This window comes from Malurus melanocephalus, unplaced genomic scaffold (genome assembly GCF_030028575.1).
Source record: "Malurus melanocephalus ecotype Western Australia unplaced genomic scaffold, MMel_1.1 scaffold_390, whole genome shotgun sequence".
Taxonomy (NCBI): domain Eukaryota; kingdom Metazoa; phylum Chordata; class Aves; order Passeriformes; family Maluridae; genus Malurus; species Malurus melanocephalus.
The window spans coordinates 380,810-393,507 of record NW_026623622.1 but is presented as its reverse complement, the minus strand read 5'-3'; the positions used below and the strand labels follow the sequence as shown (position 1 = coordinate 393,507).

The window sequence follows — 12,698 nt, the reverse complement described above, 5'->3', positions numbered from 1 at the left end:
CTTGCAGGGTCAGGCCCACGCCGGTTTCCTCTCAAATCCCCGCCTGCCCGGCGAGAGGCGAAGCGAAGCGGGTAAGGGCCGCAAGGGCCCAATGCTCCTTGACTCGCAAGAGGCAAACCGAGGCCTCCCCGCAGTGCTCCGCGCCCCGCGCTTCCCCGGCCGCCACAGCGCCAGTTTCCGCAAACGCGGGGCGGGGACAGCGCTGCGCCGCCGCCGCCTCCCCCGCGGCCCGCCGGGTACTGTAGTTCTCTGCGAACGGAATAGCACAGCGCGCCCCGGCTGCACCTCCTGCTGCACCTCCTGCTGCACCTCCTGCTGCACCTCCTGCTGCACCTCCTGCTGCACCTCCTGCTTCCGCCGCTCCTGGGCGGGCAGGGCCGGCTGAGGCGGCCGCGTGGTACCCGCGGGTGGGCGTGGGGCGGGGTCGCTCCCCCGTACGGGAGCGCTGCGGTGTTGGCGCTGATATAACACCGCTCGGATGACCGGGCAGGAGCAGACACTGCGCAGAGCTTGGTGAGAGCCGCCGGCAGCGGCCGCCCGCCGGTACCCGGGAGCCCCTGTCACCGGGCTCCCTGCCTCGGCCGGGCTCCCTGCCTCGGCCGGGCTCCCTGCCGACCCTGCGCTGAAGGGTGCGGGGCATGCTGATGGAAGCATTTTACTCGTTGTTTTTTAAAATAACGGCCCGGAAAGTTTTGTTAGTGATAGCTAGTTAAGGAGAAGTGGGAACTGCTATTTTCTTTCTTTTAAAATGCTCCTGCTGTAGAGCACCGTCCCCGGGGCTGGGCGCGGGGCACTCCCAGGGTGAACGCCCGACCTGCGGGCCAGGGGCACCGACCCCGCGCCTTGCTGTGTCCGGCGGTGTGTGATTGAGTGTACCTGGACATGGGGGAAGGTTAGTGGATTTATTCAAACCCATTTAAACCTGTTTAAAACTCCAAGGTCAACAGAAGCTTAAGATGTATAACACTTCATTTTTTTATTTTTAGAGCTACATCCCAAAAGTTGTTACAATCATCAATCGCTAATTGCCGGCAGAGCAGCTGAAGTCTTTGGACAGAGTTGTTTCTCTTCCTTGTGAGAGGCCAAATGCCCAAATGGGGTAATTAAAAGTTGCTAATCTTTTGTGTGTCCCTGTGTGTTCTTAAGGATGTCTGAGTGGAACCTTGAATCTTCACTGATACTGTAAGAAAGAGAGAGTTCTTTAACTTCCTGGTGCTTCGCAGTTATTTCGTGAAGTGAGCTAAACACAAACATGATGGTTGCAGTTGCTTCTTCACAGAGCTGATAAGGGCAGAAAAGGGAGCATACTGCCTGGTGAATCTGCAACATCACCACCGACTTCATAGCTGGCAAGGCAGGTTGCAGCTCAGCAAAGTCCACATAAGACATACAGAAGAATGTAAATGGATTAAATTATTGACTATAAATTGTAGTAAAATTCACGTTGTTCTATCCCAATTGTCATCATCTTTAACAAAGAAGCCCATAGTTTGCATTGAGGCCAATCATCTTTTGTTAGGCAATACAGTTAAATCTTCAGTATTTTGTAGATAATATGGTTAGAAACAGTTAAAGTAATTGCATTTGGAATTTTAGATCTGTCTTTGCTGTGCATGTAAATGTATACTTACACATGAAGTCACAACAGTTTTTTTTCTTTCCTTTTCCTCCTTCATGTGTTAGCAGCAGCCAGCAGAGGGTGTGCAGGGTAAAGAGGAACCTTTCTTTGATTATTCAAGTAAATGTTTCCAGTAAATCAGCAGGGTTTATCTCCACTTCTCCCCCCCACCTTTGCATAAACTAAGCAGAAGTAATTGTATGAAGTTAATTGATTCCAGAATACTTTTCTGTCTAGGAATATAACAAAAAGCTGTACATACTGTTCCTGATATTGGCTATTTTTTCTTAATAATAGAGACTCTACAAGTAGGTTTAGTGATTGGATATTGAAAAAGTTGTTAGATTTATAGCTGGAGATCAGACAAATGTCAAAGTATTTTCATCCAGTAAGTTCATTAAATTGGGTCCTCGGACAAAAGTAACAGATTGTTTCTGTTCTTTTTGTTTTGTGGTTTTTTTTTTTCCTCTGACATCTCTCTCAGAATTCATACTTTTAAAGAATTTTACTTAGCAGTTAAGTGGTTTACAAATGTTTTGGGGTGTAATTCACCATTAAAAAAATATTAGAAGTTATTTTCTCCTGTGTCTAATTTTTCTTCTGTGGGTGTGGCTGCTGAGAGGTTTGGATGCCAACATCAGTTTTATTGTTTCAGGTCTGGCTAGCAGTTGATGTGTGTACGTTCTTTGGCATGTTCGCTTTCAAAAAGCTGTACTGAAGATGCTCTATTAGCTTGAGGAAGGAAGGAGTTTTAAGGCTGTTTCTTAAAATTTCTCAATTAAATTGAGGACGTGATCTGTACTTGTAACAATGACAAAATGATAAAGTCCAAAAGGCAGTGCTCTGCAGGGAAAAAAAGACTTCCATACTGCTCTTCAACATGGCTATGAAGTGCATTGTTTCTTTGAAGGTATTTTTTCTGAAAAATAGTCGTGCTACCACAAAATTTATCCTTTTAAAATGTAATTCGGTTTCATGTTAATTTCCTTAAAGATGAAAGTTAAATTGTTTTGACTAAGAATCAAACTTAAAGTGTTCCTGGCTGTGACTCTGAACATGGAAATAACTCCTGCTTCTTTCCGACAACATTTCTTGCTGTCATAACTTTAGAGTATGATCATCTTACCTGATAAAGAGAAAGCTTGTTTGCATGTTTCATTAACAAACTTTGGTTAAACATTTGAGTAGTGACTTATTTCAGAAAATGTAGTTTAGGTTTGCAAGTGATTTAATGCTTTTTGAACCTTAATGCTTTTTGAACTGTAACCATGTTGCCCACTAATCTCATGATCTGTGGATGACTTTTAACTCTGAGGGATATATATGCATGTCTCAAGAAAGTTCATTCACATTTAAACCTTGAACGCAACAGTAAACACTCTCACCTACTCCACTTGCCTTGCATTTTCAGAATTTATCTGCTAAAATTCTTCAGATCACTCAAAGGCTTACTTTTTCATAGAAAGGGTTGCATATCTGTATTTTACTGGTGTAAGATCATGTTAGTCATCTGACTATGGTTCCCATCTGTGCATCTTTTCATGTTCTTATTGAAATCTTTGGAAAGCCAAGAAAAATTATGTGACTAGCCTAGCAGCTGAATCATTGTATTTTAGGGTGAATATCAATGCTGGCACAGGAAATGCAAGATACTAGCTCAGGTCTTTTCAAATAACTGAGGGAGGATTTGTAAACAGTTTGCAATGTAATGATGGAATCTTTATCTAGCATTTCTATAATTAAGTGATAATAGTTTGAGATTTTGGTTTGGGGTTTTGGAGGACACTCTATTTGTTTTTATTTTCAAGAATTTTATTTTTCATTGCCTTTATGTAAATTACACATTTTGCTGAAATTGGCATGATGTCTTAATTTCCATGTCTTATAATTATTATTTAATTATATCCCATATATGTTAATAATTCTGGATTATGTGAAGAGAAATGCATATGTATTTTCAAATAAAAACCATGAACAACTTGTAGTAATTGAAGTATAAATTGGAATAGTTTGAGTTGCTGAGCCACATTTTTTTAAAAAAGGCATAATAAACTCATTAACATTAGAAGAAATTCTGATTTTTTATTAGGCCTAAATGTTACATTTTCACTGTATGGCAGTGCTTCCTTGTCCTGGTAACATTGCAGTTTCAGCAGCAAAATTAACAATGGTTTTAATTGGCATTGACAACCGTAAGGCAAACTCCATTTTAATTTAATATTTGACATATAAAAAGAAATTTTAATCTTTTTTGCTTTTTTTTTTTCTGTAGGCTTAGAATGAATAAACAGTGCCCTTTTTAAAGCATGACTCATTCAAAAGTACATGTTAAATGAGGGATTGTTCATTTAATTAAAGTGATTCCTTTGTCAGTCTTTGCATTGGTGTGTCCAGATTAATAATTTTCAATTCACAGTACAAGACTTGTGATCAAGTAGTACTATTTTCCTCGAGATAAAAATCTTTGGTTTGTAACCAATTTGCACAGAATGTTTTCTAGTGATGTCTTGTGCCTGTTCTTTTGTAACCACCCTTTGTGTTTCCAGTGCATTAAATTTATATGTGTGGTGTTTACAGAACCAGCACTGCAAAAAAAAAAAAAAAAGGAAGGAAAAATTAGGACTTAAAATAATTTTTAAGGTCATGCAAACCATTTCAAGGAAAAAAGAACAAAAGCCTGTCAGGGTAAAAGTAGTAGGAGAGGTATTTAATTTTATTTGTCTCATAGAAAGCCTACATTAACAGGAATGTGAAAAAAAAAACCCCAAAAAATAAAAACAAAAACCCAAATGCTGGTACTAGCTACCTACCCTTGTTATCTTTTATGATTGATCCTTTTCTATAAAGATATTCCAAGTAAAGTAAAATATAGCAATATAAGACAAAATTATACATGTAGTAGAAAAATGTTAATCACTTTATGATTTGCATTAATAGGAATGAAACATGTATAACCATTACATTTCAAAGACAGCATTGAACAGGGATCAGGAGAATACATGGCAGTCATTTTGGCAGGCTTTATGTGCATTATGTTTACACTTCAAAAAAGTTACTTAATTTCCCTTTTAAAAGTATGAAACCGCAGTTGCAGTTCTAGAATGAAATCTTTTGCAGAAAATGAGCKGACAATATATCCACCAGAAGAAGTGGTTTCTTTACTGATCATTTCTTTCTTGCATTCTAAAAGGTACAATGTCAAACTTGGGTTATTGTTTTACTCTATTTCTTTTGTTACAGCAAAGCTTTAATTTGAGTTAAATGTGTTTTCAGGTGTCTCAGCACAATGAACTTCATTACAAGGCTTTCTGCTTTATGTCTGAGGAAAAGCAAGATGCAACACAGGCACCAAAGTAGTAGACGACCAGCAGTTCCACTTGGATCACGGATTTTAACTGATCCTTCTAAGGTCTTTGAGCATAACATGTGGTGAGATGTTTCTTCAAGGCTGGTTTTCATATAATTTTGTATACTGTTTACTCTGATGGATTATGGTGTGTGTGTATAAAACAAAGTGCTGCCAGAATAGACACGTGAAGGTAGCACTAAAGGAAACTTGAGACTGTCACAAATAATCTGACAGTTRCAGGTTCTCAGTGACTTGTGTTAAAAGCTGCCAAGCAAATAGTCAAGGAGTGAAAGGCTAGGTGGGTGAATCCTTTACCTATGGGCAGATGTGATTCAAATGTGGGCTATATAATCAAGGTAGGAAAAGATTTTAAGGAAAAGGCCACCCTTTTTCTATACCATTGTATCTTGATGAAACTCAGTTTGTTTTTTTAATTTCCTTCCAAAAAATTGGTGTGGCTTCAGGTTTTCCTTTGGTGACAGTCTAGTAGGGAATTAACAAACTTTGATGCAGGTGTTTGGGATGAATTGTGAAGCTGGAAGTAATGAAAGAAAYAGGGTTGTTCAGAAAGTGGATCTGCAGATGAATCCATGTAGCTCAGACAGGAAAACAAGTGAAATTGAATTGAAGCAGAGGCTCATGGAAGTTGTGATGGTCTTGATAAGTCAAGACCCTGACTATGAAGTAGGGTAGGCCGTTGTTTCTGAAACTCATAGAATTGGCGGGTTCTCACTCAAGGGAGATAAGGAGAATTAGGATGAGTGGTGGTAGTGCTAAATAGATTATACAGGGTGAGCATAAGATATTAATTTTCTCTAGCACTGATGTATGATGTCCTTTTGTTTTCCACTCATCTTTGGTACTTCATAAAGTGGCATTCTTTTTTGTGTGAATTGGCAGAGAGCCAACAGCTGCTACCACTGCTKCTAGAAATATTAAGTAAATTAAATTTGGGAGCTAATGCTTTAGATGTTTGTTGTGGTGCTTTTCTGTCATTTTGAGAGAGAAGTAATGAATGATGCTAAACTTTGGAGCAAAAAATGCCTGCTTCTATTCAGGTCAGTAATTGACATAGTTTTCACATTATCACAAAGATAATTAAACCCTATGCTAGSAAATAAGTTAGTGGGAAAAGACTGAATTGGATAAGCTGAACTGAAAGCATCRTTGTCTGATCTCAAATCAGGCCTACTCATGATAAGTTTCTGGTGTGGTTAAAATGGATATCTTGCTTTGGTGCTGTCAGTGTTCAGAGTAAAACTCTTCTGTATTTAAACACCTCTGTGCTTAGAATTCTTATGTGTCCTTTGTTCCTACCAGCTTGTATTCCTGAAGGAGCTGCCTCATTTGAAGCATCCAAACTGCAAATAATTTTTATAAGAACTATGCGATGTCCCCTCTTTTGTAGATTTTCATCAAGAAGCGCTGCAGCAGTTATTTGGGATATACCATATAGAAATTTCTATGAAAGTGCCAAAAGGTCTTTCAGCTTTATGAATTTCCAAGAAGGCAAAAAAAAAGGAGAAAAAAAAAWAAGATGTTAATGAAGATGGAGGGCTTCAGGCAACTTTAGTATTGTGTGTAGAGCCCCTAAGGGCTCYGACAGACACACAATGATGGATTAAAATTGATCAGCTAAAGATTATACCACAGCAAGTCATCTGTCGGAAGGCTGACTGTGTGTTATTGCCATCTGAATAGTCCTTGGTTTCAGCATGCTGGAATAGGCAGCGTCAAAACCAGTGATAGCAGTGAGAGAAGCAAGTCCTTCCAAGAGGAGGTGGGCCTAGTATGGCTTTGGTCATTCAGTTTTGTTCTCCTGCAGCATGTCTGTCAGAGCCATGACACTGCACAGTAACATTTGGTATATGAACAAATACAGGAAGGGGAGGGACAACCTGCTGGAGACAATAATGAGAAATATTTCAGTAGAGGGGCGGAAATCAAGGCGGAAGCAAGCAGACAATAAYATGCCAATTAGTGTCTCACAATTAACAAAAGAAGAACAGTGAAGGTCTAAGAATTAAATTACCTATATGTCACCAAGTACAGAAGAGGAAGATGCTCATTAGCTTTTAGAGACAATCAACTCTTTGCAAGTTGGCACCTTCTTTCTTTTCCCATAGTAACCAATGGAATTTTAGTCGTGGGTTTTCAGTCAGTTGATTTCAGTAGGATTAGGATCTAATAGATTTCTTGAATTATATTATCTAATTTAATCTGTTCAGACTGGATGTTTTGGAGGGACAGCTGATTGRCTTTTGAAAATATTCTGCAGCACATTTTTGGGCACTCCCCATTGTGGTCTGATCCAAACACAGAATCTGCAGGGAAGGCAGTTTAGTCATGAGGGTCAGATCTGGGTTTGATTCTGTGACCATGGATTAACATAGCATTTAGGTAACCACTTYACACAAATATAGATGGCATAGACTTTGGAAACGTTGCGACACTGCTTGACTTTTCTTACAAACGTCTCGTTCTGTTGGTTTGTTTTAATGCTACTTATCTCTGTTCCCCAGAAAAGTAAAATTCTGTTCATCAGTTCTGCCTACTCCATTGAATATGTGGATTATGGTCCCTGTTTCAGGAACAGCTGATTTCTTTGCTAGTTCTTAGTTCTTTATCATAAGCATTATTAACATTTCTGGCATTATGGTGTTTGTTGGTAGGTCTATGGCATACTCAAAATGTATTCACACACTCAATATTCAAGATATATATTAATCTTGTTATTAAGAAAATAAATAATACTACTTCAGTCTCTTTGTGGTTGGGGTATGTTTCTTAATCACTTGACTTGCCTAATTAATAATTAATTTTTATCAATTACACACTGAAACTTAGGTTTTAACTGTCAGTCTTCTTGTGGTCATTTTTTTGCACTCAAAAAAAAGGTATTTGAGACAGTGTAACTAATTCATTACTGTTTCTCATGGGAAAAATATTGTGAAAAATCCTATTGAAAAGCTGATTCTTSTTCCCTTTTGCAGGGACCACATGCAATGGTCACAAGAAGAAGAGGAGAATGCCAAGAAAAAAGCAACAGAGAACTCCCTTGTGAAAGTTCAATGGGAAGACCAAGGTAATAAATTTCTAATGGTATAAAAATTCTTTTTTAATGCTTTTTATTAAAACATTTGAAGATGCTGTAGAATTCAGGARCATTCTTCATTTCTACATTCTTTTATCTAAATATCTTGGTTTGGTTTTGATTTTTTTCCCTTTCTTGCATCAAAATATCTCAAAGCGTGTTTTTCTAACAATTCAGTTGCTTATTTGAACAATTTTGCAATTGGGGTGGCCATAGGCTCCATGTAAAACAAGTACATCAATACAATGCAGTTGTTCTGACTCCTTTTGCAGTCCTTCMGAATAAAACTACTACACAAGGCTTTTACAGAATCAAAGACAATGAATTTGCATTCAGTGAGGTTGCTTGGGATGAAGATTCCCATGTAAAATATTCAATTTTTTTACGATTCATGGCCTGTTTGGAGAGCTTGTGTTTGTACATTGCACTGTATTTCAGTTAAGTGCCATGAAAGTTGCAGTGGTCCCAGCTGGTCCCAGCTTGCTGCTTTTGCCAGGTGGAGCTGGGTGTGCTTCAGGAATCATTGTGTTCACTTGGTGTGGAAGGTGTTCCAATACATCCTGCACAGTCTGTAAGGGATAGAGGAGTTTTGTGCCTATCTTCAGAAGTGAAACTTAATGTATTCTGGGTTTCTGAAGGGAGATAGCTCTAGGTTCAAACTGGCAAACCAAACTGTAGACTGAACTCTAGGATAGTTACRTATGCTAAAGCTGGAATATCAACTTGATAGTAGCATAGAAGACTGGATTCCTAATTTGTTCTTTTAGAAGGGAATTCTGAAAGCAGTTACTTGGATATCCTGTGCCTCAGTTTACTTAGCATGTCACAAATCTGTCAGTGTCGTTATTATCCTATGCCTTGATATGACTAAGGCACATGTTTATTTTTATTATCCTATGCCTTTAAATGACCAAGGCACAACAWGAGTTTATTTGAATTACCTGTGAATGTGCCTTGCATTGTGTGCCCTTCATCACCTTGAGTACTCTGGGATTGTCAATCTGCCTTTCTCTGTTATCTSTCCCATTCTTTATCTAAATAAGGAGTATAGTATTTGTTTTTCAAAAATTACATCCARTATCTTCATTTGATTTGTATAAAAAGCTGAAAAAGAGCTCATAATTGAAAAGAGAGCTGTGTGACCGTGTGGCTCATGGAACCTTTCATTCTTCATCTACAATCAATTAGATGTTAGTTTGTGCTGGTGAGAAATGGAATAATCAGGCATTTGTCTAYTGCCAAGAAATACAGGAATCCAAGGACATTTCTTATGAATGGCCCTCTGTTTGGGACTTGAATAGGTGAGCATTGCCGATACTGTTCCTTCAGAAAGCTTCAGCTTCATTCTGCAAGTGGAAGTACATTTTGGCCTATTTGTGTAAACAATGAACTAGACCAAGGCTAATGAGCAGGTTATTTTGGGGCCTTGAAAACTACAGTAAGGGGAAAAAAAGACAAGACAGATTTCAACAATGCTGTTAYATTACTGAAGTAGAATAATTCTGGTGACCCTTTTTAAAGCAAGAGAAGTTAAACTGAATGAACTCATGACACTACCTTTAGGAATTTGATTTACTTATTAGCATGTGCAGTTTCTTCTCAGGCATGCTTGCTAGCACTGAAASATTCTGTTATGGAGAAAAATAGATTGACAAAGCTAAGTTTTGGGGATTTTTTGTCTTGGAAKTTTATATGTTTTTTAGGTATGTAATTTTTACATGCTTTGGAAAATTTAGTGGGTAGGTTAGTTAAATACACAAAATGAAACAAAAATGTGATAATACTGCATGCATGTTATTACACAGAGGTGCTGGAATGACTAGTGAAACAATGCAAGGTCAAGTGCTCCATTTGAATCTATGAAATTCCATACGTACACAATTTCAAAGGCTGACTTTAGCTAATGCTTTCCTTCAATTCTGAAATCCAAAAATCTTGATGTGAGTTTAAGAACTAGGGTTCTGAACATACTTGTAGAAAAGTAGTGACTATAGCAAGGGGTGATAATAATGTAAGAGCCTTTTGACTAGAAAGTGTATTGTTTTTTATACTGAAGCTGAGCAGTCTATAAACATGCAACTTAAACAATTTAAATCTGATATATATATATATATATATATATATATATATGACCTCAATCAACTCTGGACTTATAAAATAGGTCTGTACAATTGCAATTACATGGCTGGGTCTTGCCCTTTAATAATACAATTAGATGTATTAAATGTTAATTTTAAAACATTATGCAGATTTCTAGGACAAGGCATTCTGCCACCTCCTTACCACTTCCCACTGCCTGTCTGTGCTTCTTAATGATAATTCTCAGCCTTGTTTATCTCTGAAAAGCTGTAGCGATTTAGGAAATAATATGTTAAAATTTAAAGAGTGTAGTAGGAGAAGTGCACCATACATTTACTCTCTGCATTTATATTAAAAGAATTARTGGTTTGGTGTGAGTGAGAGCAAAATAAGAAAGGCAACACATTACATTAGGTATACTTTTGCAACAGGAGATGTCAAGGGTAGCAAAACAGTTCTGCAAATGCTTTGGAAATAAAGGRAAAAAAAAACAAGRAAAAAAGATTTGGTTTGGTACTTAGAAAGAATAAGGAAGGGAAAATCATCAACAAAAGAGACATTGAAAAGCTGTAATTCTTATCTTTTTATCAGCCTTCCTTTGAAAGGGTTAGCTAGCTCCAGTCCACTGGRTAGCACAATTAGTTCTAGTGAGAAGGAGGAAAGATTTTGTTCTTGAACGGAGAAAGAACAGGTTACAAAGTACATCCATYGAGTACATGGATGACTGGAAAAGCAGAAAAGAGAATATTTGCTTTTTAAAAAAGGGAGGTGGGAAAAAAAGAAGAGTCAGATAATTAGTTTCAGTTCCTGGAAAAATACTGGAAGAGTACATCCCGAGCACATCCAGAGCTTGCAGACATTGGTTCAAAAGAACAAAGAAGACGAATACCGGCCAACAAATATTTTTTACAAGAATAAATCATGTAAAATCAAGCTAATTTCCTTCTTGGAGAAGGTTACAAGCCTTGGGGATAAGGGAAAAGCAGCAGAGGTCCTGAAGTTTATCCTTAGTCAGGCTTTTGACTTGCTTTACTTGTCATATTCATGAGCAAGTTAGGCAAGGGAGAGCTAATGAAAACTGCTTTTAGGTGAATGAATGCCTAGAGAGATCCTTTCAGAATGGAAGGCTGTGCTGGGCAGAGGAGTTTTATTCTGTGTCCAGTTCTGCTTGATATTTTMATTAGTGACCTCAGGAAAYTGGAGACTTGAAGATGACGTTAAGRAATGTTTCAAGTATGRTGAAGGACMGAATTAAGATTCAGAAAGATCTGGACAAATGGWGGGAAAAAAGAATCTGAAAAATATAAATTTGCTAAAAACAAATGCAGAATTCTTTGCTTTGGAATAATTCCTTGAAAAAAAATACTAGGTTCTGGAACAATTGGTTTGGTAGTCATTTTGCAGGAGAAGATCTGAGGGTTGTGGTGAATCACTAGCTGAATCAGCAGTGTCATGCTGTTGCAAAATGGCAAACTGGGAGTAATAAACAGGATTACAACCTGTAAGCTTCATAAAATACTCCTTTTGCTCTCAGTTGATAATGGCTTTGCCAGGATACAGAGCACAAAAGTAGTAAATCAACTGAAGAGAATCTAAAGGAGAAAAATGAAAATTATCAGAAGTCTAAAAAGCATGACTTCTATGGAAAACAAAAGAGMGTTAAGTTTAGATAATCTAGAAAAGAGATTGTTTATGGAGACATAGTAAAATATGTAAATAGGTGTTGCAAAGAGCAAAGAGAGTAATTTTTTTTAKCTGCTTGGTCCCTAGCTGGGACAAGAATTGCTGGACCTAATTGCACTGTGGAAATTTTTAGTTAGGCAGTGGAAACAGTTTCTAATTGTACAGAAAATGAAGTACTTTAATATGTTACTAAAGAATGTTGTATGTGAAAGGTGATATTTTAAGAATAAGTTGGACAGATCTTTGTGGAGACAGGGTATGAAATCCCTGACTGTGTGAAATCCCTTCCAGTCCTACTCTTTGACATTCTAACATTCAGTTAGAATGTTTTGTAAATTGAAAGTTAATACAGAGGTCTGTTGTAAGACTGTGAAGTGTTTTGAAAATAGGAAAGCCAGTATGTTCCTTCATACTGTATTGTTGAAGGGTTAAGTGTGAATTACTGCCTATTCACTATGCAGTGGTGTTTATCAATCCAGTTCACAGAGCTGGATTTTTTTTTAAGGGATGATGAGGTACTAACAAATTTGCAATTGATTACAGAATTTCAYGAAGCATGAAGTAATTTCAATTTATTATTTCTTAAATAATTGAAAAGATGCATTGCTTTTATAATTTGAGACAGAAATCTTGTCTAGAATCTTCAGATTGCATATTTTGGTGGTGCTGTTGTACGATGTCACTGCATTTTAAATTAATGCAGTAAGCCTGTCTACCCCTTCCTAAGTGACATAAAATCTAATTAAACCTTCATAGGCGTTATTTTGAGCACAAATTAAGGTGAGACACAAAATCCATATGTTTTAATTTAAATGTACAATGTATGGGACCATGGATTTTAAGCTGTATATTTGAGGTCCAAATTATATATTGCT

At 37.6% G+C, this 12,698-nt stretch overlaps 1 protein-coding gene across 6 annotated transcripts in view; it reads left to right on the top strand.

The window, feature by feature from the left end:
- Positions 1-19: 19 nt before the first annotated feature.
- The window catches only part of METTL8 (methyltransferase 8, tRNA N3-cytidine), a 20,449-nt gene continuing 7,770 nt past the window's right edge, over positions 20-12,698 (top strand). For 2 of the 6 annotated variants that reach the window (XM_057379153.1, XM_057379149.1), the window contains exons 1-4: positions 341-513; positions 987-1,099; positions 4,892-5,047; positions 7,961-8,052. In XM_057379153.1, coding sequence (XP_057235136.1) covers positions 1,095-1,099; positions 4,892-5,047; positions 7,961-8,052 — 253 coding nt within the window. In that variant the 5' untranslated portion in view covers positions 341-513; positions 987-1,094. Of the gene's footprint in view, positions 72-340; positions 514-820; positions 893-986; positions 1,100-4,891; positions 5,048-7,960; positions 8,053-12,698 lie in introns of those variants that run through there. The other 4 variants (XM_057379151.1, XM_057379150.1, XM_057379152.1 and 1 more) reach the window with 4 other exon arrangements.